Source organism: Astatotilapia calliptera, chromosome 18 (genome assembly GCF_900246225.1).
Source record: "Astatotilapia calliptera chromosome 18, fAstCal1.2, whole genome shotgun sequence".
Lineage (NCBI taxonomy): Eukaryota > Metazoa > Chordata > Actinopteri > Cichliformes > Cichlidae > Astatotilapia > Astatotilapia calliptera.
This window is the reverse complement of record NC_039319.1, coordinates 9,548,890-9,562,492: the sequence shown is the minus strand read 5'-3', so window position 1 is coordinate 9,562,492 and position 13,603 is coordinate 9,548,890. Positions and strand designations below refer to the sequence as shown.

At 39.6% G+C, this 13,603-nt stretch overlaps 1 protein-coding gene across 2 annotated transcripts in view; it reads left to right on the top strand.

Annotated features, from left to right (window-relative positions):
- pigk (phosphatidylinositol glycan anchor biosynthesis, class K) overlaps window positions 1–13,603 on the top strand; it is a 33,340-nt gene that overhangs the window by 7,030 nt on the left and 12,707 nt on the right. For both annotated transcript variants that reach the window (XM_026149652.1, XM_026149653.1), the window contains exons 7-10: window positions 610–727; window positions 3,612–3,722; window positions 5,252–5,424; window positions 11,575–11,650. In XM_026149652.1, coding sequence (XP_026005437.1) covers window positions 610–727; window positions 3,612–3,722; window positions 5,252–5,424; window positions 11,575–11,650 — 478 coding nt within the window. The remainder of the gene's footprint in view (window positions 1–609; window positions 728–3,611; window positions 3,723–5,251; window positions 5,425–11,574; window positions 11,651–13,603) is intronic.

Here is a 13,603-nt window from a genome sequence, read left to right as displayed (position 1 = left end):
GGGTTACTATTTAAGCCACTGCTTTGCTTAATTTGTAAATCACGAGATGGTAAATGAGCTTTCACCTTGCTGCTGCGAGTGCCTCTATTGTTGTCCAAACCCATTATCATCCACGGTGAGTGTCTGGGTTACAGTCAGGCTCCAGGCTACTGGATAAAAGCTCAGTGACGCCAGCTTTCATGCTGATGTGATAATTGCAGGGTTGAACTGCTAAATTACAGCCACCGAAGAGACCTCCCTTTATCATCCCCAAACCACCTCGATTAAGTCTACTGGATGTGACAGTCTCTACATGTTTGTCTAAACAGGGGAAAGAAGTTGTAGTGAAATGTAGTGTTTTGTAGGAAAGGAGGATGGAGGGAAGGGAAAGGAAGGGGGTGGTGGTTAAGCTGTGTGCATGGGAGTGTTAGCAGGACTGAATGGAGCTGTTGGTTTTTCTTGGTCACCATGGTAACTGCAATATGAAAGATGGTTAGAAGGTTTGTGTGATATCTGTTTATTGGAACAAATGGATGAGTGTTATGCCAGCTGTGCATTCTCCCATCAGTTTTGTTTGAGAATGTGTATGATCCTCTGTTTGTTCGTGTGTGTGCGTGTGTTTGTCTCCAGGTACAACGAGCTGCTCTTCATCATTGACACCTGTCAAGGCGCCTCCATGTATGAAAGATTTTACTCTCCAAACATCATGGCTTTGGCCAGCAGTCAAGTTGGAGAAGACTCCCTGTCGGTGAGTTATCTTCCCTCACGTGGAAGATGAATTAAAAATCATCCATCAGCTTGTCAGATTCTCTAATAAGCAGTGTGATTTCATAGCACATTGCACTAGCTTGATTTCTGTGTTCATACGCTCTCACCCCCCTGCAACACCAGTCAGTGTTACTTGAAATAGTGTTGCACTTTTGAATTTTTATTCAAATGTCTTCTCTCTTTTAGCATTCAAACTAAGAAAGGTCTGCAAGAAATGTGACATGTTACAAGTTCTTCATCTCACTAATAATTATCAGAAACCTACTAGCTCTGCACTGCACTCAAATACAAGAACAATGCTGCTTCTTTTCCCCCCTCTTCTTCCACATTTTACACAACACTGACCTTTTGCTTGAGACGTATAGCTTAAAGTGCAAATCCCTCCACTGCATAATTTAGTTAGAAAAATCCTGAAAAGTCTTCAAGAGGCAGTGAGGGCAGGAGCTGAGGGGGGGAAACTTGCTCACTCTTTCTCTGCTTTGCACTGTTGATGGACCAATCTAAAACTGTGCTCAGTTGTGTGTGTGTGTGTGTGTGTGTGTGTGTGTGTGTGTGTGTGTGTGTGTGTGTGTGTGTGTGTGTGTGTGTGTGTGTGTGTGTGTGTGTGTGTGTAAGTTACAGAACCACTGTAAAAACACTGAAATGGCCAAATAGGGGATTAGCAGAATATAACATAAACACTTATGAATAATGAGTCTTTTAATATCTAAAAATAAGCATTTTTCAAGGAAAGAGACTGTGATGAGGGGACATTTAAAAATATCAATTTTATGACATTAAATAGTGCCAAACTACATTTTATGTATGACCAACTGTTTTTAATGTTTACACTACTTTTGAAAAATACAATAAATACAAAGTTAAGACCAAACAAACAAACAACCAAAGAAGACCTTATTTATTTGCTGAACAGAACGTATTTACTGACATGGTTTATTGTGGCTATAAATATTTGTTTTTGGACTGTTCTAGAGAGCCTTCTGATTATAAAAGCCTTTTAGCTTCCTTCCCCTGCTCCAACTTTCTTCAGCTTGGCTCTGCTTTTCTAACAAACATATCGTTGCTCTATGGACTGTTTAAAATAGTCTGAGCTTTTTTATTTACAGGATTTGCTTGTACATTCAGCCCCTAATTTAAAAAAAAAACTTTGGCCATTTTAATATTGGCACGCACCACTGTAACAACATGTACATCACGGAAGAAAGAAAGCATCGTAAGTCTCCTTTGAGCAAGAATGAGGCAACGTAGGATTTTGAAATTAATACTGTAGGCCTCAACTGTAGGTAGGTATCGCGGCTGATACTAAAGTTCAAATCTCAGTGACGTTGACCGTAGGATTAGAAGCCGTACATCACGTTTTCTGTGAATCTTGTGAAAGCAATAACTCAAGAAGGAGTTCACCTAGGATTTTTAAATGGGCTTTAAAAATCTTAGATGAGTTCAAATCTCAGTCACCTTGACCTTAAGGTCAGAGGTCAAGTTTTCTGAAACTCTTGTGAATGCAAAAACTCAAGAATGGTGTAGGATTTTGAAATTGATATCATAGGTGTATCTACTACGATGCTGACGGGTGGCACTGGCAGGCACTATTATTTTTACATTATCAGCTAATGACTTCAAATTGTCAGCTGTACATAGCTAATACTATGCAAGCTTTCAAAGCAGCTATAATTGCTTTATATCACAGCGTTTTTAAATTTAAAATATCAAATGACTGAACAAAAAATATGAAACTAATATTTAATTTCATGATGAACTGAACCTAAAGATAAAGATGTATTTACAGCCTTGGATTGTGTGAGGGGATATTTACCTGATTCAGTGTTTAGCTTTGTGCTCCACAACGTTATTGATCTGCTTCACTTTTTCTGCTCTTATAGCAGCGTTTTGTCCAAAGCAGCTGCTTCCAGTGGAAAAGCTTAAAACAAACACACTCCTCTACCTGCTCCACACTGAAGAGCATACAGAGTAAGACACTAGTCTGTAAACATATCGGAGAATCAAGAAATATGAGAACCGGATATTTCCCTTAGGAGCCGTTAGAGACCACAGTGGAGCTTAAAAAAGCGTGAATATTGGATTTAAACAGGGGGTGATATGTCAGTGCTGTTTGCATTTTCCATTTTCACACCCCCAGGGGGTTGAAAACTCTTACTTCCTCCGTTATTGGAGATGGATTAATGGATGGATAGACAAAGCACTTAATTAATCCCAAAGAGAAACTGCATTGTTACAGAAATTATCCATCCATTTTCTAAACTACTTTTCCGGTTTGTTTTATTCAGGGTCACAGGGGACTGGAGCCCATCTGAGCTGTCACAGTGCAACAGCAAACACCTCAACCCCCCCAATGTTTTAGTTGTATAACTAACAATTAAATTAAAGGCTAAACTAAATATACTCTAAAATATATAACAAATATAAATAAAGGAGAAAAAAAATGTCTGTCTGCAATACAGCAGAAACTGAAACCTCTGTGTACTTTAAGATAATGAATATCACTCATGAAGCTATCCTGCTGCCACAAGTCTCTAATTCATTTCCTTTCACACACTTGTGCTGTGACAATCGTTGTTCAATTTCAATGCCAGGTGACACTTATCAGATTTTGATACTGTACAGATTTGCAACGGAAACTATAACTGACTAACTAAAGAAAAAGTTCCATAAATTGTTACTTGGGATGAATTTTATAATACAAATCTGTGAATGTTGGTGTGGATGTGTATTTTAAAAGACTGTAAGTGTTCATTGTGTAAAAGTGTAGAGGTTTGATTAATGAGCTAGAAGTAAAAATGCCACCGCAGCGCCCATTCTAGCAACTATTCTTATCCTTTACATTTTTAAAATCTGTCTCATTCTAGCACCAGCCAGATTTGGCCATAGGAGTCCATTTGATGGATCGTTACACGTTCTACATGCTGGAGTTCCTTGAAGACATCCATCCTGCAAGCAAAACCAACATGAATGATCTGGTGAGCCTGTGTTAGCGTGTGTGTCCAGTATGGTCACAACTTCCTCATACCTGTTTGCAGGAAATTGCAATTTCCTGAACCACAAAATAAAATTCTTGTTATACTCTTTAAAATACGTTAGGGGTGTTAATGCAAATTTAAGTTTACAGTTGTGCTACTTCTACTTGAGTGACAGAAAGGAAGAGATTTTCTCTGGTGTCTCACATTTTGAACACCATCGTTTTATTTGTTATACATTCATTTGTAGTTACTGCAACAGAACATAACAAAAAAGGTATGCAGATTTTTATTAGATTGACTATTTTGAAAGTCAGCTTTTAAAAGGAAGGATGTGGCAATCAGCACTGCTGATACCTGAAGCAGTGTTTTTCTTGTACTGTCCTCTTCCTCTGTCTGTGGGCCAAAAGAAGTCAGATAAAAGTCACACAGGTCACACTTGAAACAGAATATCTGATACGGTGTTGCAGTCGTTGGCCTTTGACACATCAGGGTGGAAATGGTGAGTACATGTTGCTCTGGTCCATGACTCAGTCTCAGCAGCAACTCCTTTTTCATCTTTTAGCCTCGTGCGGCGATTCAGGCCACAAGGGCCACTCCTCATCTGCGTCACCCGGAGTTATGCTCAAAGCACCTCAGATCGTTACTCTGGCACTCTGTGTGTTTTGACACATGCTTATTATTTTTTTCTTCCAATTTTTCTGTTTCTGTAGATTCTCTGTTGTGCCTTTTCAGGGAATTAAGGATCAATACTATGGATTTTCTGGATGAGCCCTCTGAGTTTTCGTTCTTGTTTTTTTCCCCCCCTGATCCAAGCTGCAAAGTCGTGCCATTTGCTGTACTTTTCAAGTCCTGTCTGGCTGAGGAAATAATGTTGACCTCAGTTATGTGATTTTTATATTCTTTTCAAGCGGAAAACAACACATTGATAAACTCACATAGGATTCATTCACAAGTGGTAACATAACAAGTGTGCTAAAAATTGTAATTGGCAAGGACATGCACAAATGTCAGGCACAGTGCCTCTAATCTGTTTCTCACGGTGTCACACCTCCCAGAGCAACAGCTCAATACTAGCTGCAACTGGAACTTGGAATTGGTGGTGCAAAAAGGAATAAATCTAGTATTGTGTCTTTGTGCAGAGCTGACCTGTACATGCAAGTTATGCTGCTGCTAAAGCTGTCATTGTCATGAGGCAAATATTTATATTTAGAGAGACATTGTTAGTTGTTTTTGTTCTATATAGTTTGAATAAACAGATATCTTCATATACATATCCAGAATCTGCATGCATAGGACACTGGGACACAAAGCTTGGTGGTTTCCATCTGCAGCCTGCTTGTATCCAGAGTGCCATCAACCAATTAGGAATTGTGTTATCTGTTGTCCAGAAAATTGTCGGTTTCCCTCAGCAACTGTCAGTGGACTAGCTGACTGGCTCCCAAATAGAGATCCAACGTGACAGAAACCACTAATTTAGAACAATGTTGAATATTCCTAATGTGAAATCTTTGCTGTCTCTGCCTCCACAGTTCAAAGTGTGTCCAAAGAGTCAGTGTGTGTCCACTCCAGGCCATCGTACTGACCTGTTCCTGAGAGATCCTGGAAGTGTTCTCATCACAGATTTCTTTGGTAGTGTCCGCAAAGTTGAGCTCACCATGGATGCCATCAACTTGACTGACCCCATCAAGCAGATGGAGGAGGAGTAAGTTTAATTTATTTGTTTTTTTGTTAATGGCAAAAGGTATGCATCAATCAAACTAGAATAAAAACAGGATGGCAACCTGCTAGAAACTAAAAATCAGTGGGTGCCTGGTGATTAACTTTGCATTTGGCAAAAAAGTAGCAGAGGTCTAGAATGCAACACACTCAACCTTTTGGTCTATGAGGTTCTGGCTGGGCAATTAATTAAAGTAATCTGTTAAGTAGTATAAGTTAATGTGACTTTGAATATGTAAATGGATACAGATTTGCGATTTCTTTTCAGCTATTTATGGTAGTTAATCACTGTATTATCTGACTGCATCTAATTTCCAACTTATTGCCGTTTTATCACCTTCTTGATGGACCGAGGTTGAGTGGTTGCAGACCTTGTCCCCCCTCTTTGAAACAATCATTTCAAAGACAATGGAACTGCGAGTTCATTGCATGCAATTGCAATTATTTTGGCACCACTGTTTTCCCAAATGTGACTGTAGCATTAAAGATACTTGTGCAAAAATAAGTTGTTCACAAATTGTTTCCAGCTTTTCAAAATGAACTAAAGGTAACAACAGAAAGGGAGATTAAAGGTAGATATTAAAGGGATATGAAATGAAGTTGAACATGGGCTGGGCTGTACTTTCATGATGACATGAGGGGGGGCGACCCTTATAAAATATTCTCATTTAGGCCAGCCTCACTGCCAGCAGCCAAATTCATTTTGTGTTCAGTTTCCAACTAACCAGCCTTTGATTTCTGTTTAGTACACCTCCCATCAGTGATATTGATTCCTCTGCTAATGATGTGTTGATTGGCCTGTTTCTGGAAGATTAAAGCACTCAGTGGCTGTCACTATGACTACCATGTGGTGGTTTTAAGACCTGATTGTAAAGTTGACCAATGACATGTTTGTCTTGGGTAATGGTGCTGCTCATTTAGAACGCATTTACTGCTTTTATAATCAATAATGACACTGAAAACATTATTTCAGAGAGAAGCGGAGCTCATAATTGGGCATCTTCATTGTCAGCCTTCAGACTTAATCCAGTCTGTCTTCATAAGTGGCAGTGAGTAATGAGCAGTGTTTGCTTTAGATGATCTGTGGCGCTACCCTGTGGTGAATTGCACATATCCAAATTGGTGCATGCTTACATTTTGTGATAAATAGGTTGAGCCACTAGATGGCTGTAGAGAGCTGTCAAACCTTTTCTCTGTGCCTCACGATGTATTGTTTGCTTTATCACCAAGCTCCACTAATGCCATAATAAGCACAATCATCAGGAGTTTTAGGAAGCACACAGCTATTGCAAACAGTTTCCATACACTGATTCTCTAAGCTGCAGGAACAGATGTTTACTGTGTTCAACCTAAAGATGCAATGGGAATTTAACTTTATTAATGATAATACCACCACTCCCCCAACCCTTTGTATTAATTTCATTAACTGGGTTTTAATTGAACCACTGGGAAGTATTAAAGAATCTAATGTGGTTGGCTGCTAATTAGTAATTAGAGGCAATTACAATACTGATTTTAGTCATTGGCTGTTTGTGGCCCCGGGCAAGTTACTCATTGCACACAACTTCTCCTATTACTTTAATATCGATTACAGCCAGCACATTAGTCCTGCTGATCCTCATGCAGCACAGAAACACCAACACAATGTTATTGAGCTAGCTGTTGGCCTAATTCAGTCCTAGAGAGAGACGTTTTATCTCCATTTCTGATGTAAGAACCAGCAATCACCCGATCCATTTGAAGTTTAACAGCACTAAGTTTACTGATTCACCAAAGTGCTTGCAGTGTCTTTGTACTTTGTTGATGTTGGGAAGACTAACAACATTTAATGTCATTTTGTACGCCCTCTCAGGGTGTTTCCTCAGCCACATTCGGACTTGACTGATAATGCGGTGACAGGAAGCTTTCTGTGCTTCTGTTGGGTCTGGACAGCATTGTAGCAGTGGGGAGATTACAATACAAGCATGTGGAAAATAATAGCCATGACCTCATTACTGCAATAATTTAAATTAATGTAGTCATCAGCGTTGGCATTAATAAATAATTATTCATAATTTAACGTGTGAAGATGTTTAAAACCTATTAAGGGGTCTTTGTGAATGGAAGGGTTCAACGTGTTTGCAAGGTTTTACCAGTGTAAAATATTACATGTAATGGAATTAGACTATTCAAAGGCTGATTATCCATAACTGGCCATGAAATAAGAGTTAAAAAAGCAATTTTTGACAGTTTTGCAAAGTCTTAGCACTCGATATGTTCTGTTTTTTTTTCTTTCTTGTTTTTTGATTAAATGTTAGAAGGTGTGTGTCAGGAAAGAAAAGGTTTCATTTTAACACAAAAAATATATATTTGCAGGGCTAATGAATTTCAGGAATAGAGAGCCCAGATTTATGCAGAGATGCCTATTTAAAATGCAAAGTGTCTCTCTATACTTGAATCAAAGAAAGATGAGCAAGAGTGCCAAACAATAAGGCAGTTGAGGCTGTAATTATTAGTGTGGTGGTGGTGGGGGGGCATCACAGGTTTGCTCTGGGTTTTATTAACATCACTTACCTCAGTTGATTGATTTTGTTGTTTGAAAAAGAAAAAGCGATTCTTTAGACTGTTTTGCTATTTTTATAGAAGAAAATAAATTTTTATGGGTTTTCACATTTGAAAAGCGAGGAGCTGAAACCAGCTTATCTTTGTACTGTGGTAAGCCCTTTTCACACATGAATTTTGGACAGGTTTGGGAGAAACGGGTCGGGATATTTTCCACAGTTGTCCTTTGTCACGTGTAGCAAACAGCAAGCAATAGTCCTCTTCAAATGTGTTTGCACTTCTGAAAATACTCTTTGCAGTTCAGGTGAGGGAGCTATGTGGATAGAGCATGCAGGAGGCACCAGACTATTACCTGCACAATGGTGCAATCGAATATCATGCAGCCTTTGTACAAGGGAGACCAGCTGATGTCCAAACCTGCTGTATCTGATACATGTCTGTGCTGGGCGCATGGTTGAAAACAGTGATGAATGCCTGAAAGAAAAAATAAGGAAAAAAATGTAGTATATTCAGTTAGTGTTGATCTCTAATTGATCTTTATTTACAACCATATTTAAAGTAACCATGCTGCATGCTTTAAGAGTATTAAATCCCATGAATTGGCACTCCCCTGAGAAACCAACCTTCACCCTTTTGCCAGCACTTCTGGATCATCTCAAAAAGCAATCACTAAATCGATGTCAGAAACTGGATCTTTATGAAACCTTTGTCCAGATGTCGTTGCGAAAGTTAGAAAATTGTGTTTCATAAGACCTGAAAATGGGTTGTAGTGAGCTCAGTGTGTTCCCACAGAGAGAAGATCACAGATGTCCTCGGAAACAAGCTGTTATTAAATATAGTGCTGCTTTAATCCACTTTTGTCAGCTTGTTCTGCCTCTCAGACAAGTAGAGGAGGACATTTAGAGAAGATGTGTACATGTGTGCGAGTGTACACATGTGCCTGTCTCATTTTCTAGCTCGCATTCGCCTCTCTCACTCCCATATCCTGTCGTACATTTCTAAACATCAATTTCTTCCTCAGAACAAGCCCTTACATTAAGTGAATGGCACTTGATGGTGAAGACGTTTTAATGGACCCTCTCGATCCGCAACGTTATACATAAGCTTAACACTGTAATGACATTGTGTAGTTCCTCACTCTCAGCCATCGGTGGTTGTTGACCGTAACACGTCCTCCTCTGGGCTACACGAGCTCCCAGAGTAATTACAACTATCAAATTAAGCTGAATTCATATCCCATTGAGTATAAAATATACTTAATGTAATTTGTGACCTGCAGGACTGGATTGTGTCTGCAAAAACTGTTTGAGCTGCTGGCAGAGTTAAAAAAAAAAAAAAAAAAAAGGAAATTTGTTTAACCTAAAGACTGCAGCTGGAGACGGCATTGATATCAGAACTAGAGAGGGGGGGGATGAATTTAGGCACATCCCTTTTAATAAGCAGAGAGGACTTATAATGCCTCTCCAAAAAGGTCTTTGTGGAAAATAAAGTAGAAAGTAGTTTGAATTGAATTAGAGCTCATTTCTAATGTTGAGGAAAAAAAGGGTGGAAGATCCCAGCGGTGACACATCTGTGCTTTCAGTGACATGTTTCTTGTGGCAGAGAAGCTTGGCACGCACCGAAGGCTCAGCAGGAAGTTGGTTCCCTGCTTACCAGTCCATACGCTTTACTACTATCTGTTTTGTGTGAACACCTTCTTCTCTTCATCACACGCGAGAAGAGACTGTGTGTCTGTGTCAGTGTGACATGAAATGGCCAGAGAGAAAAATGATGGGTAAAAGTAACTTTGAGTGAAGAAAGACACAAATAGAAGAACAGGTTTCAATCATCAAGTGGCTGGAGGTGTGTCATGATGGCTCACAGGGGAGATGTGGCTCACTTTGTCTGACCTAAATTTTGCTGAAAGACGGTCAGTCCTGAACCTCCACTTGACGGTAAACCTTAGCTCTGACCCCCGTTTGACTTTGTGTCAGAATTTTTTATTTTAGGCTTGTTTGTAACTTTCAAGGTTGCTGTCATCCGGACATGGGTGACTGTCAGGTTGATGTACCTCATGGATTTATTCAGACAAACCCCCTAACAGAGCTACTTTACAGGTGCATTTTGTGTCATATGTACATTTAAATAAATGACTGTGTGTTTATGGTGTATGGTGCTGTAGCTTGTGAGGGCGCTGCCTTTGCCCTTTAAACACAGTTTGATCAACTGCTCTTCATGTTGTTGGACTAAAATAATTTTATTGTGACTGTAGAAACATTGTGGCCATTCTCGACTTATCCTCTTGCAGATATCTAGTGATTTGTGACATTTGCAAAGGTATGGGCTTAAACGTTTGTCCTTCAGAGCAACCTGATTTAGGCTGATTCTTTCAGAATGATGGATACCTTATTCTGAAATACTAAAGGCGTGTCTGGTGGTTTTTTTAAATTGACCACTGAGAAGTGAAGACAAAGCTGAATAAAGTAAACCGGAACAGTATGTCGATGTCATGTAGAGTCAGCCAAGAGCTGATGAAATGCTCTTTTTAATAATAATGGATTGGATTTATAAAGCGCTTTTCAAGGCACCCAAAGCGCTTTACAATACCACTATTCATTCACTCTCACATTCACACACTGGTGGAGGCAGCTACGGTTGTAGCCACAGCTGCCCTGGGGCAGACTGACAGAAGCGAGGCTGCCATATCGCGCCATCGGCCCCTCTGGCCAACACCAGTAGGGTAAAGTGTCTTGCCCAAGGACACAACGACCAGGACAGAGAGCCCGGGGATCGAACCGGCGACCTTCCGGTTACAGATACGCTTCCCAACCCCCTGAGCCACAGTCGCCCTATGCTATTATTTCCAAATTTTAATTTTCCACAGTTTGTAAACTCACTAAATTTTTTAATACGACACAAATTTAAACAAAGAAGAACAGACTTAGCACTAGTGGGTATATATAAAATCTGTAAAATGAGAACCCAAAAGAAGCTAGTTTCCGTAGAGCAAAAACAACAAACACCAGCTGACAACAAATATGAAAGCGATCCATATGAGTGTTGAAGCTGAATGTGCAGCTGCCTCTGACTTCATTGATTTCTGCATCGATGTTCACTGGGGTTTTAGAAGAATTAGTGCAGAGTGCATTGCGAATGTACAGGGGGCTCAGGAGTTTGAAGCCCTTCTAACACTTCTTCTTCAGTGAAAATGTGGAGAGTGGACTACTCGGAGTATAGATTTTTGTTGGTGAGTGACTCAATGAATTATACCGTGATGGGTAGTGATATGCAGGCAATCTCTTCCAATCACATCCTCTACTTTAAAGATGATTTTGACACTCATCTGATGTTCCAGGATAACTTTCATTAATTTATCTAGAAGGAGAAAAAGGGGAGGTCATTTGCATCAAAATGCATACAACTGACTGTCGGAGACACACACACCTGAGCTGCACACAGACTGCCAACGGAAACACTGAGTCTGTTACTCTTCCTGACAGCTTTTCTTCATTACTGAATGATGGTGTTCCACGTAACAAAAGCCAAATGTATGAGTGCTATTTGCTTTCTTGAGTAAATGCTCAAAGCGTGCTGTTTTGTGTGTTTTGTTTTTCAGTCCTGTAAATGGAGAGGAGCAAAAAGAGGTGTACTCGTACGCGGACCAGCTGCCAGTGTCTGAGATCATCCATCAGGTAAGACACCGATACTAAACCGCACGAGGAAGCCCATGTCGCTACAAATGAGGTGTTTGTCAAATACCTTTCATGTAAGTTTTCATGCTGGTCAACTTTTATGTGTCTTTTATGTGTTTGCGTATGCAGAGCTTCTTCTTCTTTTCTTCCCTGGCTCTTGTGTTTTGCTTCTTTTGTTGTTGTTGTTATTTTCAAGTGTGTCCATGCTCCTCCTTAATTTGGACACAGAACAGAAAGTTATGTGCAACATCCACCAACAGATGTCTTTGTGCCGTTTCCATGGTGACATCTCTAAGTGTGAAATGCAACTGCCTCCCGGTCTCGGTGCGGAGGGGCCACCATGAAATCCAGCAGAAAGGATAGGCAGGATTGTGGAAAAGAATTGTGCATTCACCTCATTCCCAAATGAATTGTGACTTTCACTCGGGTCGACCTTCACAAATGAACACCTCTTCCTCCTCAATCCAGCTTTAGAATGCGCGCTGTGCATTCAGAATAGCCCGACTCTAGTCTTGTATTACTCTCGTAAGATTTTTCCATTATGAGACTATTAAAAATACAATTTCCGTATTTCTACTTCAACTTATGCCTCACAAAAGTAAAGAATCCACATTAATCTTTGCCTCGAGCAAGAGTAGACATTATTGGTGATTACATTTGGGGTTCAGCCTTGCGAGCTGCCCGCCTTTTTAAAATACAGAGAGTGGACACGTTAATATCGACGTGTACACAGTGCATTTGCAGGGCAAGACCAGATTTGATTGAACTTTGGAAACCTAAAAAGTCACTTTGTATGCACTCTGAATGTGGAGTGTGCTGCTTAGTTTTTCTTTGCGTGGTTTAATTAGTTCCTGCACATGTAAATGCGATGTATGATGATCAGATGAAATGTGGTGAACGGAGCATCTAGTTAGTTTTGCTTTTACTGACATGTTTTTTTTAGCTTTGCATAGCGCTCATCTAACATAGCATTATTCAGGTGCAATACTGCATATTGTCTGAACATTGCATGCCGTCAAAGTCATTTTACATTGTGGGCCACATACAGCACACTTTGATCTTCAGTGGGCCGACACAGTGAAACTTTCCTGTCTGTCAGTCTTAATTTGAACTTAATTTGTGAGATAGCTCAATATAAGTGCAAGTTAAACAGTATGTCTCAGTTTTTCTACATGACAAAAAAATCCTGCTGTAGTGAATGAAAGAAATCTGTCTGCATGACTCTTTGTGCTTAAGTAGATAGTGGGGAAAAACAGGAACGTTTCTTTTATGACTTAATTAATGTATTTAAGAATGGATGCCTTCCTTCACATTTTCAAAAGTCGTCCAATGAGCCGGATTGTAGTCGTTGCTGGGCGTATTCTGGCCTCTGAGCCTTATGTTTGACACCCCTGTTCAAACAGACACATTGAAGCTTTGCCTAATCTAATTAGTGAAAATAATTGGCCAGATGATAGCTGAAGGATAAATTGTATTAAGCCACAACATTTTCTTGGTTCTTTTTTTTCAGTCTTTTTTGTTTCTTATTCTTTGTTCTTCAAACAGTTTTAGCCAATGTTTATATTTGTCGAAATGCTAAATGGTCTGTTTGGATTTAACCAAACTTTATACATCATATATTGGTAAAATTAACTTATGATTAAAACAAATTTTTCCCAAGGCAAGCCACAGTAAGCTGTCTGCATTTTAATAGACTGGTGAAAGCCCTGTGCAACCTTTCTTTGGATTAGTTAAATGTTAACCAGCCATCCACAGTGGAAAAACCCACAGATAATTAGCACCATAATCCCTTTTTTTTTTTTTTTTTTTTTTTTTTTTTTGTAGATTCAGCTCATTCATCTGGGATAAGGTTGTTATTCCAGATTCAGCCATGAAAATGGATCAAGCAGAAATGTAGACTGTTGGGACCAAAAAACGAGTTGACATATGACAGTTGACGCTGATACATGATAC